This window comes from Acromyrmex echinatior, chromosome 3 (genome assembly GCF_024713525.1).
Source record: "Acromyrmex echinatior isolate Ae372 chromosome 3, ASM2471352v2, whole genome shotgun sequence".
NCBI lineage: Eukaryota > Metazoa > Arthropoda > Insecta > Hymenoptera > Formicidae > Acromyrmex > Acromyrmex echinatior.
The window spans coordinates 18438453-18464862 of NC_141854.1; the positions used below are offsets into that span (position 1 = coordinate 18438453).

Here is a 26410-nt window from a genome sequence, read left to right on the forward strand (position 1 = left end):
AAGATTTAATTCAAGAAGTTGTGAAGAGGAAGGTGCGTGAGAGATTTTATGTCAAAGAACTATTATCAAAAAATCAAAAAAAAAATCTAATAAACGAACAGTAAATACAAGAATACATAACTATATAAAAACTATTTATATCGGTAAGATAGTTGATGTACGTAATAATAAATGATTTTTGTGTAAAAAGAATCGATATCATTGTAAGAAGAGAGTGAAAGAACATTCAAGGCTCGTACACCAATCAAACACATAAAAACGGTTTGTTAATAATGGAGATAAAATAAAAAAATAAATTATTTATTCAATTACATTTTTGCGCTCATGCGTCTCTTGAAATGGCTAGGTTTTAGCTGCACTAACTGATATTAATCGTCGAACGAAGCGGCATCGGAAGATCCTCCAGAACAAGAACATATTGATTTGGAAAATCTGAGCTTATGATAATCTGTTGATTTCTGAGAATGAAATGTTGATCGTAGGATTTTTGTAACCGAGTGAGCTCATTCATTAAGGTTTTTGACTATTTATCGTGGATCTTCGGATTGATGATGTCAGAAGTGAGAAATACACGTAACGAAAATTCTGGTAAAATATATTGAAATAATATATCTTTATTAACATAATATTTGTATTGAATAGAATATATTTGTAAAATTATAAAATATATTGAAAACTCTTTATTTCGGAATGGAATAAAATCATATTTATCTCAATTCAACAGCTGTCATATACCTTGTTTCGTTTTTCATTTATAGATATAATTTAATTTCAAATATATGGTCATTTATTAATTACCGGAACACAAGGAGAAATTTTCGATAAATTTTACAAATCTATTTTGTTGACTGTTTTATGAAATATTTATTAAAAAATACATTTTAATATAGTTTACAAGAATTTTTTCTGTATGGGGCGAGTATGCAGGACTCAAAAACATTGCAGAATCATCAAGTCATGATAATGTCAGATGTTGAAATAAATTATGAATGAAAAAATATCTTTTTAGTGATCATTTTAGAGTTATTTCGATATCATTTTAACATCATAAAAACTTGTGTTTTGTTTGTGGAATCTTAAAGTCAAAAAAAGTCATCCTTGAATATTTATTTCCATCGAATATCATTAAATGTGCGTGGACGCATAATGCATAATTGCATGAAATTACGCAGGAGGTGTTGAATTAATGTGAACGTTCATTCGAGCATTTGCAAAAGATAGCTTTTAATAAATATTATTAAGATCCGATTTTGTTTAGCTGAATTTTTCTTTTTTTGAGAAAAGAAAGAATCGCAGATGAATAATTAATACCGTTTTCTTTTGGTTGGTTTAGTGCACCACTGAGTGCATATTAAAGCTGTTGTACACTGATTTAAATTGTGTAGAAGTAAAATTCATATATTTCGAATTATAAAATACAGATTTTAACAGCACAATAAAATTGAGGATTTCATGATTTAATTCGTTTTATACTTACATTAAATATACATCTTTACAATTTATGTACGACGGCTTTAACATGCATTCATTATCAGTATACACTATAATGCAGCCAAGAGAAAACGCTACAAAATAAGCGAAAAAACAATGGATCACAAAGTTAAGTTTACATAAGCAGAACAATTGAAAGCTCTTGATGATATTAAAATAGTCAAAATGATAATTAAAAATCATTTTTCGATTTATCAGAGTCACATTCATTTTGATTTAATGTAACCTTTGATCTGTTCGGACATTTAATTCAGACGGTTGCTGATGCAATCAAACATAATTAGCGAGGATGTGCGAATATACTCATAAAATGTAAGACGCGTCGAATCCACGTTTTTTAACTGGTTCCTGGCATGGTTCTGATAATTCGGAATCTAAAGTCATCAAAATTAATAATTAAATTAGAAAAGCAAAGAAGCAAATAGCCGTATCAAAAAATTTGGACTTTGATGGTTCAAATCATATTAAGACGTCATATTCATGCTTATCTCATGTAATCGAGTTTCGTAAAATCGCAAGTTTTTAGATAACTTTGTTCAAAATTATAAATATTACAATGTTTATCGAAATCGAAAACATTGTATATTATCACGCTTGTTAATTTTTGTTTAGAATTGCAAATTATGTTATTCTCTTCATGCGTGTATTATAATATATTATAATGATTGTAAAGATAGATGGATATTTCTCGCGGATTTCTTCTGCATACATTTTCATATATTTTAATAGTAAACTCTTTTGCATCGTAGGTAGACCCTTCATGCTTTGAAGGACGTTCTGAATTCCTCAGAAAAATTGAGACATTTTTAAAAGATAAATCAAAAAATATTTTGTAGTATGTATCGATCTTAAAAATATTTTGAAAATAATAAATTTTTTTATTTATAACAATAAATCATCCCTTTATATTTTATTAAGAATAATTCTTTTTTTTTATGGATATATCGAAAAGGATTGCTTATGCGATAGATACGAATCTTTATCCGATTTTACCAGGAATTCAATTTTTAAAAACAAGACGTACATATCTTTAAAAATATTTTTCGAAGAAGTTTCAAAAAGTTCTACCACTTTAATGTCGACATTGCTTATATTTATTATAAATTACGATTACTATATTTCGCTGGGTTTATTTCCGCTTGGGGGAAATGGCTTTCTCCCAGGAAAAACTTTTGTTCTGCCTCGAGAAGACAATCTCTTTTCTTTTCGTATGAAACCATTCACTCCAGAGTCTAGATTCCTGAAAAGTATTACAGACGAAAATATACGGAAGTACATAATAGTATTTCGTATATTATAAACTTTCTTGGTTTTCATATGAGATATACTTTTCAAGGATCAAGCCCTTAAATCCAGGTCGAAGTTGGCTTAAGGAGGTACAATAGATATTTCAAAATAATAAAAAAATTATGAAGATATTACAAATTATTCTAGATTTCATATAAAAGAATACAAAAAATTTTTAATGACGGTTTATCATCTGAATCAAAAATTATTTTAAGAAATAGTATTGTATTTAAAAAACCTTTGCTCTAATAGAGACATATAGAAATGTATTGTAAAATAATAAAATTTTAGTTATTTTATATGAATTTAAATAATAATAAGATTGGAAATAAGACCATTAGATACATTATTTTAAATACGAAGCGTCACTACGGTCTGAATGCTAAGATGTTGAACTATTATATATATTCATTTAAATGAATTAATTTCAGACATTATAATTATAATTATAATGATCCAAGTTCGACTTTCGGCCGAGGCAATATTTTTCGCAATAAGTTTATTACAATTTTTTAAGATTAAATTTGTGAAATTTGGGGGGATTATTAATATTTCAGATTGATTGCGTTGAAAGTCCGACAACCATATCGGCACGCAATAACTTCTGAAATTAATTCATTTAAATTAATATATATAATAATTTAACATTTTAACATTCAGACCGTAGTGGCGTATTTAAAGTAATGAATATTTAAAATAATTTATAAAGTTTCACATTGTAATGCAGAAATTAGTTGTTCATTAGATAAATAAAATACTTATTTGTTTTTAAATTGTAATCGCTTGAAATTGTAGTCGCTAAATCGTAATGAACTTTGCATACTTATATAAACATTTAGGTCTGGTTGCACCAATATTACTTTTTGATTTTAAGCAAGACTTAAAACTCTTTCTGTCTCTGTCTCTTTTTTTTAAAACGAGACAGATAGAATTTTAAATCTCGCTTAAAGTCAAAGTGACATTGATGCAACTGTGCCTTAGATTTTGCCTTAGGTTACTATTTTTTAAATTTTAGTTTATAACAATAAAAATATCTACAAAGAAAGTAAAGTAAGCTATAAAAATGTATTCAATAAAATTAGAATAATATTATAACTTTTATATGTACATATAATTTATTTAAATTTAAAGTATGAACATTAATATACATTTATGCTGTATATGTCTATTTATGAACCTCCTTAATCATAGACCCCTAGAATTATCCCATCTGCGATAACATTACCGCGAAATGTCTCAACGACCGACACGACGACGGCGGCGGTGGCGGCGGCGACGGCGGCGGCGGCGGCGGCGGCGGCGACGGCGACGTTATGGTGGGGGACACTGAGGACGCACGTGTCGTCCCTTTGTCATTGTGATATAACACATCCAAGTCAATTCGAGCCTTCGCTTCGTATATACTTCACAGATATAGCGCGCGCGTGCGTGACCAACACGGTGTGCCCTCGACACCACGGCCCACTACGGGCCGAAGTAATATGGCGACTGCTCCGGCGTGGTTTAGTCGATTTGCGACCATCGGCGCGTGTAGATCAATGAGAGAGGAACGACGACGTTGAGTGACAGTTCTTCTACTGCTTACTGCGTAAGTGTGCATATATGTGTATATATATATATACATATATATATATATATATATATATATATATATATATATAAAACCCCTTAATTATATGGTACATTGTAGATATTTTTTGTGCGGTCTTTTTACATATTAAATATAATTCCTATACGTACTCGGTATTTTTTTTCTAAACTGTTATTACTTTTTTTACGTAAATATGTAAAATAAATATTTTTATGATAATACGTCAGCTTTTCTTTTACGATCCTTTTTTTGTATTGGCAGACTCCATTTACATTATGCGATTCTCAATCGCGTAAAACAAAAAATCACTTATTGTTAGAACAAATACTCTAATAAATCAAAAGACAAGTATGTTTTTATATTTATATATTTTTTGTTATTACATATTTACGTGTATTACATATTTACGTATATTATAATATATATTTAGCCTCTCAAGAAGAATGCACGGTTCGTGAATTCTCAATCTTCATCCACGTGTCGTTTTCACGGCCGAATAAGCATGTCGCTTGACACGTGCGTTTTTTTTCTCTTTATCTCGCAACCGGAAATTGCACGCGCCTCCGTAAGCCGGTTTTGTATTCGAAAAGATCGAACACGACAAGGGGATCACAGCGCAGGTCGAGTTCCGCGATACGTCGAGGGCTCGCTCATGTTCCACTATCCCGTGTTTTTCTCTCGTCAATGACGCAAATGCAACAGGAGAGAACTTCGATATTTTCCGCGCGGAAAATATTAAATCTAACCAGTGTGAATAATCGAAATTTGCGACAGGCTTTGAAATATAATGTCAACTGCTTTTTCGTGTTTTTCGACGGGGAACCGTAATTTTTTTTATCTACGGAGAGAATGGTTGTCCAATTCAATGAGCTGTGAAAAATTTCGAGGTTACACGATATCAGTAAATATGCAAAATAAATTATATTTTTTTTATACGTCGGCAATAGTATATTTTGTGATCCTTTTGAGATCCTATACTCGAAGAAATCGTACGAAAATACTTAGGAAATCTAAAATATATGTAACGTATATTGTAACAAATAAAATGCTAGTTTTAATTTAAAGACGTAAATTAACACAAAATATTAATGTTAATATTTTTGGATGTCTCAGGAGGTCTATACGTCTTTAAGTTAAAATTAACATTTTATTTTCTACAGTATATACTATAGTATTTTTATACGAGATATTTTTCGAGAATACGGTCTTTGTATTGTGTATGTATAGTTCCATATATTTAGTATTATTCGTTAAGTTTAAAATTATATTGCAATTCTAGATTCATAAATTATTTTACAAACACGGGATTGCAATTTCATGAGATTCCAATATTTTATGTTTGTAAACTATCTATTTTTCTTCCACAGCGTGATATCTTGCATCAGAATATTACTTAATCCTTAAATTAGAAACATAAAAATGTGCTTTATTGACTTTATTGGATATAATTTCTGAAGTATTTCAGTGCAAATCTTTTAAAAATACAATGTATAGATAATCTTATTCAAAATATTAACAATTTTGACAAAGATGGGAAGTGTAAATATTTATTTCTGCATAAAAAAATATTATATACGAATTTCTAATAGCCAAAATCGCAATACGAAAATGAAGATGGACGAAAATAAAAACTCATTGCCAAAATATTTATGAGATATTTTGACATTGAGTTTTCCGTGTTTGTCTGCAAGAACATATTGATATCCTTGTATACATCGATAATTTCGTTTATCTTCTCTCTTACGTCACAAATGCAATATCGTTGTTCGTGTGCGGGGTCCATAAATTCGCGCATGTCTGTGAAATATAATCTTGACTGCGAGCTGAGAAAAAGGAGGGGAATGGGTCCTAGAGAATGAGTTATATGAGAGCAGAGAGAATTGCGCGTGTCCAATCTCTGATGTGTGTTGACTAAGAGAATACGTGCAGACATAAGCTCGAGTCGTTGAACTTTGCAGCCGCCACGTGTGTACTCCACGGGCTTCTCCGTGTGCAGAAAAAAAACGGGAATTTAGTATCTACAGTAAATTCGCGGAATGTGAGAAAAAGAAAAGAAAAGAAGAGACGTATAATCGATTATAATATACTGTTATTCCTTCCGGTTGTATTTTTCCATTAACCTAAAGATTTTGTAAATGGAAAAACATATAGATATTTCTAAAATCTGAATTAAATCGAATTGGAATTTTTTTTTATCGGAAATAAATAATTCGAATAATTCTTGTACTAAATAATCATTCGATTAATATATATCTATTAAACTAACTAGAAAATGTTGGTCAATTCGCATGATTCTAATCGATTAAAAAATAAGCAATCTGATTATCAATTTTTTTGTAAAAAGTTTGATAATACAATCAAAAAAAGGATGATTTGACATAAGAAAAAAAGTTAAAAACGTACAATAAAATTTTTTTACATGAGGTTTTATTTTCGAAAAAAATCGACTTTAAAAATTCACCGGACACACCTCTTATTTAACCTCGATTTAATAAATCTCACTGTAAATTACTATCTCTGTCCATAATTGTGTTTATTGAATAATTAAGAGTATATAACAGAATGTTTCATGCATGAATTTGATTATCTATTTCAAATTGTTGAAAATATTGACTAGCCTATCGAATATATAATTCTGCTCTTCGAAGTAAATTTCTGTGAAGCTTTTCTATCATATTCTGATGCTTTAATTTATCGATTTCTATATATTATATATATACCCAAACAACACAAAGTCTAAAATTGTGACATAAGACGCTTTTAAGTCGCAAAAAATATCCTATGACCCGATTTTAGACACTTTTTGTTGTCTGAATAATAATTAGCTACGGCAGAAGCGCAACGATGGGAAGTATGTAACGCCGTTACTTTTACCGTTACTTTTTATAATAACGTTTTGGTAATGATATTGCAATTTTTTTTAATGGTATAAACGGTAACTAATTAAGCGTTAAGATTGATAAAATCACTTTTAAAAAGTAACTCGCTTATACCATTACGCATTATTTATTTAAAAAAAGTAACTCGTTACATATAATAAGTTAAAATTACGAATGAAAATAAGATGTCTATGCGTCACGTCACAAATAACGAATTACTTTTTAAAAAATGGATAATAAAACATAATGGTGGCATTGTAAAATTACTTTTTAAAAATAACATCTCCAACTCTGGCATTATCTTTACATAATTAATTTGTAACGTTGTGTTATTATCAATTCGTTATTATAACAAAGTAACGATAAAAATAATGGCGTTACAAGTATACGCGTCGATTCTATTCCCTGCAAAAAACGTTTCTATCATATTATATGCATCTTAAGGCAAGAATTATATTCAATTATACTCTTGACTATATATTGCTATATCAGTTCAATTATACTGACTATATCGGTACTGATTGATAGGCACTGAGTGTTCATAATGAGAAGAGGTTGGTTCTAAGGTAGTAGAACTGATACAAAGCAATTCAGAACATTGAGAGTATTTATAGCAAACATATGGTGAAGAAAAAAATATTAATTCACAACGAGATCTATTAAGTCGAGACGTAGTAAGTGTATCCGATTTTTAAAGTTTGTTTTCTGGAAAAGCTTCATTACAAAGCTACGAAGTACGAAAAAATTTTATTCTATATTCTATTCTACGTCCAAATTATTTTTTTATGTAGAATTATTCTCTTTTCAATTGTATGTCAGTTATTGAACACGCTATATATTTAAAAAAAAACTTATCCAAAACAATATTTCGGAATAGTAAAACAATATTTCGGAATAATTTTATAATAATTAATTATGAAATACGATTAAGATAATTCAAAATCGTTTTTTATATACGGATCAAACATACGTTGTTAATTTATAATTCATAAAAATTATAATTTTGTTGAAACTATAAAACATATGCGAAAATTATATAAATGTAAAGACACGATTACCTGTTCAAATACACCGAGAGAAAAATATCAAAGTTATTGCGAAAGAAATGTTACGTACATATTTTTTTCGATTTATTAGTTATGAAAAGATTTGATTGTGAAATATACAATTCTGTGAAATACTTAATTGTAAAAAAAAATAGATGACTTATTTGCTAGGAATACAATTTTATTTCACCATATATAAATAAAGATTTATTTCAGCGAAATAAATATATTTGTTTTCACACCAATATTTTTAAGTTTGTTTTTCTCAGTGTATTAAAAATCAATAAAAAATATTAGGAATTGTTAGACCCGTCTCAAAGTACGCATTGGAGACTGAATTGCAAATTAAAGATTAGAATTTGGATAATTTTAATTAAAAAATTAAATTAAATGTTTCTTTCTAATTTGTTGAATTCTACTCTCCAATTTGCAATCCTTAATCTCCAATGCGTAGTCTAATACGGACTTACAATACAATTATAAAATTAGAGACGTATTTCGTAAAGCTTTGCGTAATTGAATCTTTGAATAATCTAGGAACTATGACACATTCGTGCTCGAATTTAAATTTGATTCAACTTGAATGAATTCAATTTTTTTTTTTCATACAATCAGTAATATTATTCACTATCAAAAAATACATATTTACAATATTTATTTTGTTACAATTTATGATAATTTTAAATTTAACTCTTAATTAAAGTTTATTTAAGAAAATTCTCGTGACTTGAACATTTGTTCATTTCTTATTTTATATCTTACAGTTTGCAGCTGGCTTATATTTTCCGCGATTCTCCTTGAATGATATATACAAGAATACAAATGATATTTAAAAAGATATAAATGACATCTAAAGAATATATATATGAATATAAAATGTGTATAAAAGGGAAACATATTTATTACAGTTGCAATTTGATCATACACGTGACCAATCAGTTCAAGTGTGATGAATGAATAGATATGCATAATATAATTTTAAGCATATGTATGAATAAATCATAAAATTGTAGCTTACGAAGCAATTGTAAGAAGCTGAATTGTAATTATATAATCTGTCATTCTCTCTCTCTCTCTCTCTCTCTCTCTCTCTCTCTCTCTCTCTCTCTCTCTCTCTCTCTCTCTCTCTCTCTCTCTCTCTCTCTCTCTCTCTCTCTCTCTCTATCAGTCTAACAAATTACGATTTCGTAATAGAATGTGAGGATGGATGAAAAAATTTTTTTTAATAAAATTATTTCAGAAATAAATACAGTGTTGAGTAAAAGTTTTAAAATAATCCGATATTATAGTTTACGATTTAATGTGTGCCAGAATAGACTATACACATACACGCGCGCGCGCGCGCACACACACACACACACACACACACACACACACACACACACACACACACACACACACACACACACACACACATATAATCCCGAAATTTATTCCTTGTATATTAATTTTTAGATATTTCATACATCGATGGAATCTGTAAACATAATAATTTTACGTAAAGTAAATTTTTTTTTGAATCATCTAACTTAATTGTAAGACTTCTAGTGATTTACTTCTTTTCAGTCAATTTAGTTTGCTGTTTAATCTACCATAAAAGAACTATATTGTCTTTAGCTTTTATCAATATTGTCATAAATGCTCTTTCCTTGAAAAATATTAGGATTACGTAGGAAAGTAATGATTCATTTAGAAAATGAAAATTATATATATGGTTCTACAATTCTCGTTTTTAATCATAATGATAAATTTGTTAATCAATTTGGAATTCTTTCTTTCTCGACGAAAATATTAAAGCATTATTTGTTTAATTTTGGATGTTACATATTTTTGTAAGCCTCTTCATAAATAAAAGTTCTATTAAAGTATAAAGCCTGAAATTTAATTAAAAAAAATAAAATTTGTATCCGCTGAGTCATCAAAAAATTTTGATTTTATTTGGTTTACAGTTAATTAAAAATTATTTTTAGCCTTTTATTTTTATATGAAATTAAACAATTTTTTATTTGACAGAATTATATTTTAATTCTTGTTTCGTGAAATGAAATAGCATAAAATTTTTCGTTCTTCCTTCTTCCAATGTTTTTTCCATTTTAGTCAGATCATTATAAAGACTTAAATTGTAAGTATAACGTAACACATCAAGGAAAAATATGAAGATAAATAAGTATGAAGTTAAAAACAGATAACACGAAAATAAATTTAAAAATATTAAAAGAACTGGAAACAAAAACAAAAATAATTTAAGTGGGTTAGAATAGACATTAGGCATGGTTATCATTTTCGATTTTATTTTACTGTTCCCATCTCTATAATTAAAAATAAATTATTAATAATATAAGTATATTAATAATTATCGATAAGTATTTATTTTTCAAAGTGGCGCAAGACCTTTCATAATATAAGACTGTAAACTGCGCAGCTCTTACATACACATGCTTAGTTTATACATGCAAACCCAGGCACTTAATATGTGAGTACTAAACTCCAATTAAAATTCTGTTAGAGTATTCTTAATCAATATTTGCTTGCGTCATAAAAAGTCTTCTTTTTAACAATTAGTTGCATAAGAATTAGGAATATTTCGACATTTGAAGAAAAAAATTGATTCTAACTTGGTCTCAAGGCATTCGAAAGAATAGCCAGTGATTTCGAGACGTCTACCGTAATTGTTTACGTAGAAAGTTTTGAGAAGTTAATACATACTTAATACGTGCTCATAATGATGCACATTAAGATTTAATCAAGTTCGAAAGCACTTGAAAGAGCACATTGTGAGATGAGAGACGGATTTTTTTAAATTTAAATTAGATTAAAAAATTAAATTTTAATTAATTTGTTTTTAAAAATCTTGCAAACATACAAGTCAGATGAAATTAACAACTATATTTATAAAATATTTATAAAATGAATAATAAAATAATATAGAAAAGTACAAAAGAGTAAAAGAAATTTAACATCTTAGAATTAAAAAAAAATTATAATTATTATCAGTTCACGGAAATTCAAAATATTTATAAAATATTGGGTCATTTAAAAAGTATCTGCGGTTTTTTCATTCAAAAATTGAACAAAAAACCGCGGATACTTTTTAAATGACCTAATATATAGAAAAATACAAAGGAATAGAAAGAATAGAAATCTGATAGAGTATCCAATCAGAAAGCACTCAAAAGAATTCGCAGATTAAAAAAGCATGACATCAGACATGATAAAATTTCGTTCGTAAAAACGTTCCGAACTAATATCGATTATCACTTCGATTTTGCGATAAAACGTTTTTCTCTCTCTCTACCTTTTTCCCATTGCATCGTCCTAATATTCCGTGTCTAGAATAACGTATTCAGGGAGATTCGTAGGCACGTTCTATCAGATATCGGGTGCCTCGTCCTTGATGGGAGCGGGCTGCACGCCCTAGGGTCGTTCCCTTCGGCTGTAAAAAATTGGCGACAGCTTTCACACAGCGAAGCGTACGTCGCACGCATAGACTTATTTCCTCATTAACACGTGTCGCGGCGTCGGAATGATGTCAGTGCGCGCACGTGTCGCACACCGACCGTCTATACAGGTCGACGGCGCGTGTACGGCCAATATACGCGTGTGTGCCGTGTATTGCCGGGCACGGAGGCATTCGTCCCTATATCTCTCTCTAATAGAACGAGCGTACGGAGCAGAATGACGTAAGACGGCCTTCCACGTGCCCGCTCTCGTCGCGTCGCGTCGTGTCGTTGTGACGAGTCCGCGCGTGTATCGCTCTCCGTGTAACCTTAACGCTTTAATCACAAGTTTTTTCCGTAAATGTACCAGAATTATCGCATACGTTATATCGTACGTCATGCAGCGTGATTTTCAGCACCGTCGGCGGAAAGTGCAAAATAGAAGACTCTGAATGTTGGCTGACTGGCTGGCGTGCGCGCGCGCGCAGGCGTGCGCGTGTGTGCTCGTTAATCACCGACACGTGCCAAAGCTTGAAAAAAGAATCGTTTATGCTGACGCGTCGGTATGCGTTTCTGAAAGATCGTAAAAGAGATTACGTATGCGGCAGATGACTGGCTCGACTATTTATCTGTTATGATGAGGGGGAAGGGAGGGGGTGATACAAGGAAATTCGCTTTCGTCATCATATATGGATGGATGGATATATCTGGTTCGATAAACTACGATTTTATAACAAAGTGCTATTATAGACTCTGAGAGATTCGTAGAGATATATCTACGATAGCAGATTTGAAATAGAATGCAGACTTTTAGAAATAAATCTTTGAAAATTGTTTTGGGAAATGTTTTAATATGCAAAAAAATAGTTGAAATTATATTTCACGATATTATATAAAATAGATTTATATACATAATTATGAAATTCATTCTCTATCTATTAATTTTTCGATTTTAAGACAGTGAGAATGATGAATAAAGAGCTATTTTTAACGTCTTCCATTCTAGTATCTTGAAGAATAATTTTTAAAGTGTATGTTCCTTGGACGTGTATGCTCAAAGACCATACATTTCGAGAACTAGTTATTCTTCGAAATATATTATATATATATATATATATATATATATATATATGTGTGTATATAAAATATATTTTATTTTATGTATTAAATTAAAAATGTATTTTATATAATAATATATGTATGTATAATTAAATATATATAATAAATTATATGTATTAAATATATATTTCATTTTATGTATTAAATTAAAAATGTATTATATATAATAAAATGTATATGTATAATTAAATATATAAATATATTTATATATAAAATATATGTATCTATATATAAGTTTCAAATATTACATATATAATTTTATATATATATATATATATATATATAATTAAATATGTATAATATATTGGGTCATTTAAAAAGTATTCGCGGTTTTTTTATTCAAAAATTGAACAAAAAACCGCGGATACTTTTTAAATGACCTAATATATTTATCACATTATATATATATATATATTTGAAAAATATTTATAATATATTATTTTTATATTAGGTGTACAAATAAATTTCCGCCGTTTTTTATCAAAAATTAAGCATTTATTGTGAAAGAACGATACATAATGTTTTATTGATGTAAATCAAAATGTAAGTGCAAGTTCTTTTTGCGTTTGGCACGAATCTTCATTCAATAATGCTTCCAATTCCGCGTCTTCGTACACTTTCGGCCTTCCGCTACGTTCTTTGTCTTCGACGTCAAATTCACCGTTCTTAAATTTTTGAAATCATTCACAACTTCTCTCAAGGCAGCCTCATCATATGCTTCTACAAGCAATCGATGAGCCTCAGCTGCAGATTTCTTCAAATTAAAGAAGTAAATTGAAAGTTCCCGCAAATGACGCTTATTCGGCTCAAAACTCAGCATTTTCGCACAAAAAAAAATATATGATGCTGATACAAAATCGCTAGTATTTTAAGATTATGTTGTTGACAGATGTTCAACCTTACGATATAATGTTTTACATCAGACAATTTTAACCATAGCTTGCTAGTGGCACCGTCTTTTGTTCAAACGGCGGAAACTTATTTGTACATCTAATATATAATTTTATAAACACGTAAGAAATAAAAAAAACGTAACAAATAAAAAAATAAAGTATGTATATATATAAACGTAATAAATAAGCACGCGTGTAACAAATACATGATTATGCGGAGAGGTTGTAAAAATGAACACGAAAATCTCGGAAAATCTACAGCAGCATAAATAATTGAGAGTGAAATGCAGATGCTCTTTACCTGCTCTTTTCACGTATCTATGTGTCAAGGACTCCTTGTATTTATTTATCACATGTCATATACGGTCTCGGTTACGCGCGCGCGCGCCCACGTCACGCCTCGCACGTGGAGGATTCGAGGTCAAAACAATCTCAAATATATACGCGCCGCGCCACGAATGGGAGTTGTGAGGCTTTGGCATTATTTCGGTGCAGGCACGTGTAGTGACGTTAGCGGTAATCAGGTCATCGCCTGCATCGATCGCGTTAGAGGAGGGGGTGGGGGAGGGACAGGGGGGGGGGGCTGCTGCACGCGCGGGGGCGGTGGCGGCGGCGGCGGCGGCGGCGGCGGCGGAAGGATATCCCACGTGCAGGACACATAGGTCATCATCAAAATACCGGATGTTATTCCGAAATCAATAGGGATATTAAGAGACATGTCAACTCACTAATGACATCATTTGCGTGTTTTGCGGAAGTTATAATAATAATGACAGATCTCTTATTATCATTTTTTACAATCGTACTCTCAGAAGACTGCGATGATCGTCCATAACCAACGCAATACATATTCATATATAATCATGAATAATTCTCTGTAAATTGACAAGTCTTCAGTCAATAACTTGAAGATATATTTTGAACACTTTTATATTGTTAAATATGCATTGGATATGCATGAATAAAATTAAGATAATTGTCCGAATAATATGTTTTGCTCATTTTACAAATATGTAATGTTTTTACTACATGCATTTATAAGGTGCGATTACACCATGTTGTTGTTTATAAAATTAAGTTGTAGCAAAAATTTTGTTAAACTGTTACATTTTTATAATTATTATATTTTGTGTAATAAGAGTTTAGAAAAATTACTTTTATTATTTCTACCTAAAAAAGATGAATTTTTTTTAAAGAGAATGAAAGAAAAAGCAATGCAATATATGAAATAATGGCCCGGGAAAAAAATGTTATATAAATGGACATATTTTATATATAATTATATGTAATTATATATAAAATATGTCAATTTTTTAATATAATTTTTTATATAATTATATATAATTTTATATAATTATATATGGAATATTTTTTCCCGGGGCGATGTAATGATATTATCTCTTTCTCGATGTAAATTTATTCTAAAACGCATTTGATTGCTGAAAACAGAGAAAAAAAGAGAAAATTCCGAATATATTTACAATATAAATATCTAAGTGACAAGAGAAGAAATATACTCATATCATTCATACGGTTCTATGAAATGATTGAACAGGTTCTAAAAGATATTTGCACATCGAGAAATTAGTTACGGTCATACTTATTTTATAATAAATTTTATAATAAATGATATTTATAATAAATATATTATAATAAATGTTATATTTTTTGTGTGAAAATATTATATGTTTTATAACATTCTATTACGAAATTTGTTGACAAAAATTTGCTTTTTTTTAATAGCGAATTTTTTAAATAGCTTTTAGTAAGAAATGGTAATTAAGAAATGCTAGCGTCTCTCATCTTTTTGCTATATGCAAATATATCATTCCGATTGTATAAATGAATATTAAAACAGCACTGTCATAATATTTGTCGAAGTTTTAAATCGTTTCTATGTTATGGACGGGCTGTTATTCTTGCTTTTATTATACTGTTTTACGATATGTCTTTATTGCAATCTTTACTACAATCTTTACTATGAGATGTCTACTGCAGTAGTCAATATCGTAAAACGATATTTACTGTTGTGGTAAATGTCATCATACTTGCCAACAAAACATGTTATTCATAGTAAACCGGTAATGCGGAATTCATGTTTCAGAATTTTCGCACCGAGGATGGCGCCGACTGTTTGCATAGCTGAGTTTCCTATGGCCATGGGAACCACTGTTAGCTTGCGCATCCGCTACCGACGAGGATCTCAAAGCAGCATAAAACGGCGGAGATTCGCGCTGGAACAGATGCTGCGAACCGGGACGATCGTCGAGACGTTCTTACCGCCTCATGAGAATTGTGAATCGCGAAGACTCGACTATCCGGACACGATATCAGACTGTTCTGTCGTGGATAGAAATGCAGAATACGCGACAAATGTTGATGAGGATTACAAGAGACTCGTTGCGGAAAGAAGAAGAGGTAAAAAAAATTGCTAAAAATTCGAAATTGCGAGATGTTATATGGATACATGTTTCATCTCTCAACTACTTTAGACGGTTATTTAAACTTTTTCTCGAATCCTCACAATTTGACTACGATTCTTGCTAAACATACTGTTAATACGAGTCATCGAATCAAGTGATTTCCTTTGTGGTAATTTTTCGCGTCGCGTCGGGTCACGCATGGCAAGTATTTTCGTAAATTAGCTCGAAACTGAAAGAGCAAAACTGGAAGACAAATATAGTTAGCAAATATATACTTTAGGGAGAAAGGTGCACTTGAAAATGATTAACGTATCAATTTTTTAACAAAATGAATATAAAAGAATATACTTATATATATTTATATTCATATAATAAAAGAATACTTGCCACATGCGACTCGACGCGACGCGAAAAATTACCATAGATTGTTTTTTCGCACATATATCTATTTTAAAGTTTTATGTATATCTTATTTTGAGCTATAACATATTTTATGGATATATCTAAAGTGTAAAACAAGAGAATATATTGCTTTTGCTCAAAAGCAAACGATGAAGAAATAACTTAAAAAGTTTATGTGATTTTTAAATTTTATTCGCGCTTTGATAGCTTCTATTTGTAATCTTGACTTAAAATAGACAAAGAGAAAGAAGAAAAAGAAATGATTATAAAGAATTCAATAAGATTATGACTAAGTATAATAGATATATAAACAAAAATATTAAATAATTAGGCATTTCTATGAACTATTGTATATTGCAATAATTGGTAGGTTTAACTTTAGACCTGCGTCATAACAAACTTTACTTTAATTGCCTGATAGCCAGGGAATGGAAATAACGTGTTACTTAAAATACCGATTTTTATCTTTACTTTGTTATATAATAAGTCAAAGTGATGACATTGCGAATTTTTTATTATAGTAAGTCCTGAAATGCAATAAGTGTATTAAGCCTTAAGCCTTAAGGAATTAATCAATTACAATCGAATGTGAAAAGAATACTCGATTATGATTAATTAATTTTTTAAGGCTTACTACATCTATTGTATTTTTAGGATTAATGTTAACGCCAGGATTTTGGAAAAGTTACTTTTGAAAAATAACTAGTCACTTCCCATTACGCGTTATTTATTGAAAAAAATAACTCATTACTTGTAATGCGTTCCTTTTTATTTGTAAATACATTTTTCAATAAATAACGCGTAATGGTAATTTAATTACTTTTTAAAAATGATTTTCTCAACTTTAGCGTTTAGTTAGTTATCGTTACCGTCATAAAAAATTGTAATGTTATCAAATTATTATTATAAAACAGTAGAAGTAACGATGTTATGTAATTTCTATCCCTACTGATGGTATCAAAGCTTTTGAGTGTCCCCCTTATCAATTTTTTTTTATCTGTATATATTTTTTTCTCGGGAAACATTAAACAAATTTTTTATATTAAATTTTTATAATTTTTGAAAAAATTAATCAAATTTTTGTGATATTTTTAAATTTCATCAGGAATGAATGGACTGTGATCCATCACACAGTTTTTAATTATAAAAAAAATTCGTATTTCACCTTTCTAAAACAAAGCTTACAATAGACGAGGTTCTTTTCTCACGCGGAATAAGATCCTCGTATAATTCTCATAAATCTCTCGCATTCGTTCGAAGGATTTATTTCGCACGTTATTTTCGACGCGTTTTTAATACTCAATCTTTCTCGCAGATCTCTTGAGCATTGTCATGCGTACGATAATACTCGTACGGCGCAACCGTATCCTTCAGAGGCGTTTGAATGCGTTGCGGGCGGAAACACGAAGGTTTCTCCGTTCTGTATTAAATAATCCAGAAAATCAACAACGTAGGTCGCAAATGTCATTACATTTGGAGGATTCATCATCTACGGAGGAAATCGTCTCGACGTTATCACCTCTACTTCCTGCCGATCCAACAAAAAATTCATTTCAAATCACTAGTTGCGGTAATCGTGACTATCCCAATGACGAATCAAGTTCGTCTGATAAATCCGAAGCGAGCCGGAATGAATGTTGATTTTTTAATACCGGGATATTGATAACTTTTCAACTGGCATGTAAATAGGCGGTGAGTCATTTAGGCATTCACACCTATTTTATGTATGTAGACAAAGAAATTTAACTTTAAATATATTTTAATATACCTCTCTTCGAGAGAATACATATATTTTTCTTCTGTTCTACATAATATATAAAAATAATATATAAAAAACTGATAATTAATTGCATTTCTGATAATGTTACTCTGCAAAGTCCCGAGTGTCTAAGACTCAAGTATCATTAACTTTCATGAGTTATTTAGAGTATGAATAGGTATTCCAGAATTAACGGAAAATGAACTTGCAACATTTTCTTGTAAAAAATTTGAGTTTGAAGAAATGAGCATTATTCATTTCCGAATTACAAATTAAAAATTAAGAACTTCTCTCGAAAATTAAGTTTTAAAAGTTAATGAGTGATGGGATTTGCAATAAAATTAATTAATAATTATATTTATCGCATTAGTCAAATAAATTTAACAGAATTTTTATTTGAGGCTCGATTATGAAGATGTCAAACTGAGTAAATACAAAGTAACAATATATAACATTACATGAATGTTATAATTTTCTACTCAACAATGTTACGTGCAAAAAATATTAGATATTGTACTTACATTGTTAAATATAATATTTAATTATAGTAATATTGATGTAATGTTATATTGTTATTTTTGCGGGAAATACAATGTGAGGAATTGAGAACGATGACATTCCTCGATATAAAGAAAAAGTGATTTTCTGTTACTTCCAATTTTATGAAGGAAACAATACTATAAATATATCCAGTTTTTATCTATTCTGGTACTCTCTCTCTCTCTCTCTCTCTCTCTCTCTCTCTCTCTCTCTCTCTCTCTCTCTCTCTCTCGCTCTCTCTTTCTCTGCCTTCGTATTCAGGTATTTACAATACGCTATTTAGAGACTATTTGCATCGCAAGACCTGTCTAAACAAATAAATTATTTGTTTAACAAGTTCGATTCAAAACTGTAGACTAAAAGAGCAATTTCGCTGTGCACTGCAATTATGTGAGATACATTTTCGATTATATAAAATATAAAGGAGATTCCAAAGTAATCGCTTATTCTAAAAATATTCTGATCTAATGAAAAGAATTATTCTTGGACATTAATATGTATAGGATATGATAAGATTCGATTTTTTTCTAACGCAGAAGTTAAACTTTTGCTGAGATATCGAAACAAATAAAATTGTTACTCTTGAATTTCGAAAAACTAGCTGGATGGTGATTAAAAGAAATGAAGTATGTTAAGTGTCAAGTTTGCCACTGCAAGTAATCTTTGATTAAACGTCAGATACTTACTAAACGTTTAGATGGTATAAACATTAAAAAAAGCTATTAGTATAATCGCTTCAAGTAATGTAATACGTCAAAAGAATGCCATAATTAATCTAGTTTATTAGGATCTCGGCAATTAAGCTATCCTTACATGATATTTTATTAGTAATCACACTCAATCATTAAAAAGTAGAACAGATGTTATAAAATCAATCTGCTATCTGATGACGAAGTAAAAAACAAATAATATTATAATATGATACGCAATTCGGAAATGTCAATTTAGAAATTAAACATAGAAAAATTTTGGATAATTAAAATACGTTGGATGTTTATTTGTGTATTGACTTTTAATAATTTTCGTTCATTAGAATATAATAGAAAAGTTGCGGAAATTACAATATGATACTCAATTCAGAAGCGTCTCAATTTATAAGTCGAATATTCAAAAGAACTTTGATCCCAAGTAGCACAGCACTTATATGTGCTTTTTTAGCGCTTTTTAAGCGCTGTGTTCTACTTGGGATGTTAAATATAAAAAACTTTTGAATAATGAAAATACTTTGGCTAATACTTGCGTAAAATACTTTGCGTATTGATTTTTAATAATCCGCTTATCCAAATAAAATAGAAAAGTTGTAAAAACGTTATATTATTATTTATTATTACGTTTGCGAGCCGCTCCATTTTTGTATTTATATCATTTGATATTTATTACATTTTGTTACCAAAATATTTTTGAAACTCTTAAGGAAAGTCAATATAAAACATTAGAAAAATAATTAACATATGACGGTATCAAATTAAAGAATTCGTTGAATGGAAAATTTAACTGGCTACGCCTTTCACTTTATAGACAAAAATTCTAAAAAATAAATTAAAAACTTGCTGTTTAAATTAGAAATCTCTCTTAAATGACTAGTATTTTAAAATCAGAAGCGATAATGATCTACAATTCTCGTAACGTTTACAGATCCTCATAACATTATACGTACAATCGTTGTATATGCTTTGATAATGTATAATCACTATAATAGGAGTTAAAGTCAGTTGAAAAAAAATTCTCTCGGATTTCTTGATGGAAAATATCGATCTAACAATTTAATTAAATATCAATCGAACGTTCCCTATTACTGTAATATGGCTGTGAAGTCTGTATTTGCACCCGCATCTTCGCATTTTCGCAATATTTTATCTAACTTGCGTTGCTATTTCATCGAATAGACAGCTGCAGAACAGTTTTGCAGCTATATTATAATGCGCAAAAATTTTAGTTCAATTAATATATTACGCACTTACATGCCAGCTTACGTGACAGTCATCACAGATAATGCCATTTAATTATTAATTTGTCGAAAAATATTAATTTTTTTTTTTTAAAGAAAAGATTAATAAAATTGATATTTACAGAAATTAACATCAGATATATATATATATATATATATATATATATATATATATATATAGAGTTAAAGTCCAATCGCATAATCTCCGATATTTATAAATAGTTCATTATTTTTCAGCTCGACTACTTTTTGTGTTTTATGAGAAATATAAGTCAGAATCATCCAATTATGCAGCGTATTTAGGAAATTGTCGAATATGTTTAAGAAGCTTGGTCAATAATTTGCATGTGATATCCTAACTTGATCCAGTTTGACATACAAAGTAGGGAAAATTATTGGAAATTTTCATTTGATTAATTTCAATTTGATGATTATTTCACAAATTTAAATATTAGAGACAATGATGTGAGAATAGTATACTTACAAAAGAACAAATATTTTTGGTGTTATATTATGGGAGAGATATATCTTTCTGTAGAGGTTCATCTTGTGCATCTTCTAGATGAGGAGAATATATATCTTCATAAAGAGACGTACTTCTCCTATATACAGGCTAATAAAATAATAACGTAGTCTCTTGCCTCGCTACATACTGGTGAGCGTCAAATTTTTATTACTAATTTGACTCGTCACCGTAGTGCGAATTTCGCAGAGTTCTGATATATGACGTTCATCCGAAAATAATGATCGGATTTCCGCATCAACAGGAATGCGCTTTAACTCGTCTAGCCGCTACAATATCTTTTACAAGTAACAAATCCTTATATTTATTTTACGAATCGTGTATTTTGAGACATCTATATAACTAACAAAAATTGAGAAAGCAATGTTAATACCGCATTTAATCTACTTTAGAATTATGTGATATAATCATAGTTACATATACATATATATTTCAGGGATATAATTAATAAATTTCATACTGAAAGTCATGTGATAAATATCCTTTTAGCATTATTCAATCAAACTGTACGCAAATAGAGAGAATTTGTGCCTAAGGTGCATATACGCGCTACTTTCCAATCACTGGAGCAATACAAATATATTGTCTGTGTGAATATACATATATACACATATATATTATATGTATATAATAGGCGACGATTAGATAATAGATCGATTCATCGTAGTTTTATCGTAGTAGATTATACTTAATGGTTGTCGTAATATTTACTGTATGTATTTACAATAAGACTACTTTATTGTCGCCATGATTACAAAGTATTTTATGAATCTAATCTTACATACCGATGGACATGTGTGTGTGCGTGTGTGCATGTGTGCGTGAGAATAAATCTATTATTAAAAGAAAATATTTACAAATAATGTCTTGTCATATCATTGTGCTTAATTATTTTTAATATCGCTATCGTAAAAAAACGGAATCAAATATTGTAATAAGAAATTAGTATTTAAGAGAGCAATATTCATAATTATATCGTATTGCAATATATTTTGTATAGCTCGCGTGACTTAAAGATAACAGAGAGAGTATATATTTAGTATATTTATTGTATTCTCCAAATCTCTAATAGAAGAACATAATTTTAAACAATTTTAAATTATAAATTTATATAATTGATGATTATATTACAAAAACAAAGTAGTATTATACATATATAACTTATTTACACCTTTCTTCGTCACTTATGTTAATGCTGCCCATATTTGTAGTCTTGTAACATTATACCATTTTATGTAGTAAAAAAATAAAGAATTTTACAATCGTAATATTTTGTAATTATCACTGATTTATCACTATATATTTTATTTAAAATTTTTATTTAACAATAACATATAGATTAAGATATATTAAACTGTATAAGATCTAAATCTGCTTCCTGTAAATATTGCTTTCCGATATTCACAAAAAGTTTTATTTTTTATAAATATATTTCTTTTTTTTGTTTTAAGGTGCTATCTGCTATTGTAATTTTTATTAATGAGCTTCCGGTGATTGGGAAAAGAGAACTACAAAGACCCACAATTGGAGCAGTGCCTACAAAAACATATACATTTCGTAGCAGTATTTTAAATATAATCGACAATTAACACATATGTACTTACCATATAAATCAATACTAAAATCCTAGCTAATGGATATCTCCTTAAGAATACTCCCGTTCGAATGCTTATGGCATCCAATGAAGAATAAGCTCTTTTTACTCTTCTAGTAACGCTGGTATCAAACGGTGTTTCTATTAAAAATGTAGGAACTTGAGCTTTTGCATCATCCGTATCGTTTATATTGTTATACGATATGTTTCTTCGTAAATTGCCTGCAGCATTTCTATATTCATGCTGTTTAAATTAAGAAGACTATTATTAGTATATATACATAGAGCCTAAAAAATAATTTTTAGAAGAAAATATTTTATAATGCTAAATTTTATTAATAAAATTATCAAAATTTAATATAATAAATTTTATTTGTTAACAATGTCGCAGAAAATATTCTCTAACAAAAATTTGTAAGTTATTATATTTACTTCGATTTTCTCAAGTTGGAGACGTAATGCATTTCTTTCTGTCGTCAAACATTCCAATGCTTGCTGTTTTAAAACCAGAGTTTGAGTAAGAGATGTTATTCTTGAATCCATTTCATTACTCGGCGTTGCCGACACAGACAGCTGCAACTTAAGCCTAGAAATCTCTGAATTCTGCTTTTGTAACTGTAAACTAAATCCATTACGTTGACTAATTAATTCATCTTTCAAGGATCTTAATTCCTAAAACAATATTTTATTTTTAACCTTTTTAATTTATTAATACAATAACTAGAGATGTAATTTGTGTAAAAATCCAAACAAAAAAATGTAATTTACTTCAGAATGTAATCTCATGTCTTCTTCTGTTTCTACTCTTCGACGTCTTTCACTAGCAAGAATCTCTTGATTTTGTAGATTTGTCTCGGCTAATTTTTGTCTTATCTTTTCCAAGTTCAGATCTGCATTCATCAGCTCTTCTCTCAACATTTTCAGCTGCTGACACATTTGCTGATTTTCCTCCCTAACAATATCACGTTCCTGTCTGTAATTTAATACAATAAATTATGTTCATAGATGCCACATATTAACATTATAGAATATTACTTATAAAATATTGATGTTAATTGTACTAACTTTAATTGATTCAATTCCATGATAGTGGCTTCATCCATGGCTGTTGGTGCATTGCTTTTCAGTTCTGCTATAAGTTTTTCCTTTTCTTGTAAAGTTTTCAATGCCCTAGCTTTATGCTGTTCCAATTCAGATCTAATTGAGTTTAACTCTTGTCTGTTTCTGTCAATGATGGATTGTAAATCTACTACTTGTTTTGACTGCTCTAACTTTTCCACTTCCAAGGCTTTCAACTTTTCATTTAGAACTACAATTTCTTTTTGAAAGTCCGTTTGTTTCCCAAGGAATTCATTTTGCTTCTCCAAGTGTCTTTCCAATTCTCTTGTATATTTTCGTTTATTTACTAAATCAATTGGATTATCTAAATTATCTGTTTTCACATTGTTTGACTTTATTTTATATCTGGGCTGAGGATAGAATACATCTAAATGTTCCTCTGCATCATTGTGTTCTGTAATATAAAAATGCAAATATGCAATAATCTGTAGAAAATGATACATTATAAATATATGATATAAAAATTAAGATGTACCATTCTGTATAGTTTCGATTGTTGTATTATCTATATTTTCACAATCTAAGGTCTGCATTTCATTACTTGGATACAAATTTGAATTTTCCATATTTATTTCAGCATCTTTATCATCCAAAATATTGGGAATCATTTCAATTGAAACATGAGACGGAGTTGGACTAATCCGATCACTCTGAATAGATAGATCTGAATCTGTGTCATCTGTAGGATGTTCTACCAATAACGATGAAGTAGTTGATAGTGATTTAAAGGATTCCACTATCCTCTTTGGACTCGGGTCAGGCGTATTTAAATATGTAAATAATGCGTCTTCTTTAGGCGTCGTTACATTTAACAGATTCACCGATGTCAAACCTGAAGTAGGAGCAACATAAGGAATATGACCTGATGATCCCAATAAAGGTGTCTTGGACATATCATTTAATCTAAATTAAAAGAAAAATATTTTCATTAATAATTTTTTTTATATTTCATATATTTTTTTTATTAGTTGTTTTTCCATAAGGATGTTAAAATCTGTTAAAAGCTGTAGTAACATTTGAATAAAATAAATTTATATTATTTATACATAATATTTACGTTGTATACAAATAAAGCGAAATGAGAAAATTACATTTCGCGAAGTGATTAATTAATCTAAATATTCAACGGTAATAACCTGAGATTGATATGAACGCAATTACCCAGATTCCGGAGAGAGCCATGTAACTTCTGATAAATGACCCTGTGGCATCTCGTATTTGTCTTTATTTAACACGGCCGCAGTGTTTTTGTCAATTTTATTCAACAAATTTTCTGCCTTATCAGCAAGACCAGACAGCCAAGCCATATCGACGTAAGGGCTGATAAGAAATGTCCGAAAAAATGAAAACCGTGTCACGCGCACGTAACGACACTCAACGAACCGCACTCCCGGAACCAATCGACCAGTACGCGACAATGACAAAATACTGGCTGGTGGCAGTGGTGGCACACGTAGATGAATGAGGCAACGTGTCGCTTCAACTGCACTCTCCCGCGCTCATTGCACTCAAATCGCAAAAGGTATTTAATCTCTAGGGAATTGTTGATTCTCATTGGCTGCGTTTAACGGACTCGATAGTTGATTGAGCGCTCGCTGCTATTGACGTATTCTTTCAGATCTAAAATGCTGATTGAGTAATCTAAAAGAATACACCAATAACAGCGAGCGCTCACTCAGTGAGTCCGCTGAATACGCCCAATGGCTGTGTTCGGAATAGCACTGATTGGTTGGTTTAATGAATTCTCTATTCCGCAGTCCTTTTCTGTGTAATTTCTTCACCCTAAGAATTTCAACTTATCAGAAATCATGTATTGTGAAATACGCAGTCTGATAGGTTGAAATTCTTAAGGCCATTTCACACTTGCATAGCCATTTTGCATAACCATATGCGTAAAGAAAATTATCCAATTACATTTTTGTAAAGATAAACGTAGAATACGATTGGATGATTTTCTTTTTGCATATGTGTTTAGCAGCTATGCAAGTTGTGTGGAATGACCATTATTCTCTGTTTTCTGTTCCCTATTCCTTTCATTGTGCGCAGTCCCAAAGTAGGCGTGATTTGGTCGAACTGCATGGATGCATTTATTACAACTGTCCATTGAGCGTTTAGTGAGCTCTTGCATCTAATTGGCATATTCCAATAGATCCAAAAATATAATCCACACAGGTGAGAGAGCTCACTAAACGCTCAGTGAGCGATTGTATTGAATTTATTGTAGTTTTAAGTCTTAAGCTATAAGAAACTGACCAATTACTCTGGCTCTACAATAGGTGTTTTAAGCCTAAGTCGTAAGAAATTGACCAATTACAATTGAATACAAGAGAATAATTGACTATGATTCGTCTATTCCTTA

At 29.9% G+C, this 26410-nt stretch overlaps 2 protein-coding genes across 4 annotated transcripts; one reads left to right on the top strand and one right to left on the bottom strand.

Moving 5' to 3' along the window:
- Positions 1–3963: 3963 nt before the first annotated feature.
- On the top strand, positions 3964–22606 carry LOC105149330 (Clock interacting protein circadian). 2 transcript variants are annotated; one of them, XM_087404798.1, is made up of 3 exons: positions 3964–4366; positions 15848–16161; positions 17884–22606. In XM_087404798.1, the coding sequence occupies exons 2-3, from the start codon at positions 15864–15866 to the stop codon at positions 18207–18209; spliced, it is 624 nt and encodes a 207-aa protein (XP_087260924.1). In that variant the 5' UTR covers positions 3964–4366; positions 15848–15863; the 3' UTR covers positions 18210–22606. The 2 variants fall into 2 exon arrangements, with proteins under 2 accessions (XP_087260924.1, XP_011059971.1); XM_011061669.2 differs by lacking the exon at positions 3964–4366 and having other exon boundaries at positions 15813–16161.
- Positions 22607–22769: 163 nt separating this feature from the next.
- Golgin84 (golgin A5) lies at positions 22770–25500 on the bottom strand. Of its 2 annotated transcripts, none has more exons than XM_011061658.2 (7): positions 25213–25500; positions 24527–24954; positions 23998–24445; positions 23701–23905; positions 23365–23604; positions 22943–23176; positions 22770–22874 (listed from the first exon to the last, which is right to left on the bottom strand). In XM_011061658.2, the coding sequence occupies exons 1-7, from the start codon at positions 25356–25358 to the stop codon at positions 22815–22817; spliced, it is 1761 nt and encodes a 586-aa protein (XP_011059960.1). In that variant the 5' UTR covers positions 25359–25500; the 3' UTR covers positions 22770–22814. The 2 variants fall into 2 exon arrangements, with proteins under 2 accessions (XP_011059960.1, XP_087260917.1); XM_087404791.1 differs by having other exon boundaries at positions 25188–25327.
- Between the last annotated feature and the right edge of the window lie 910 nt (positions 25501–26410).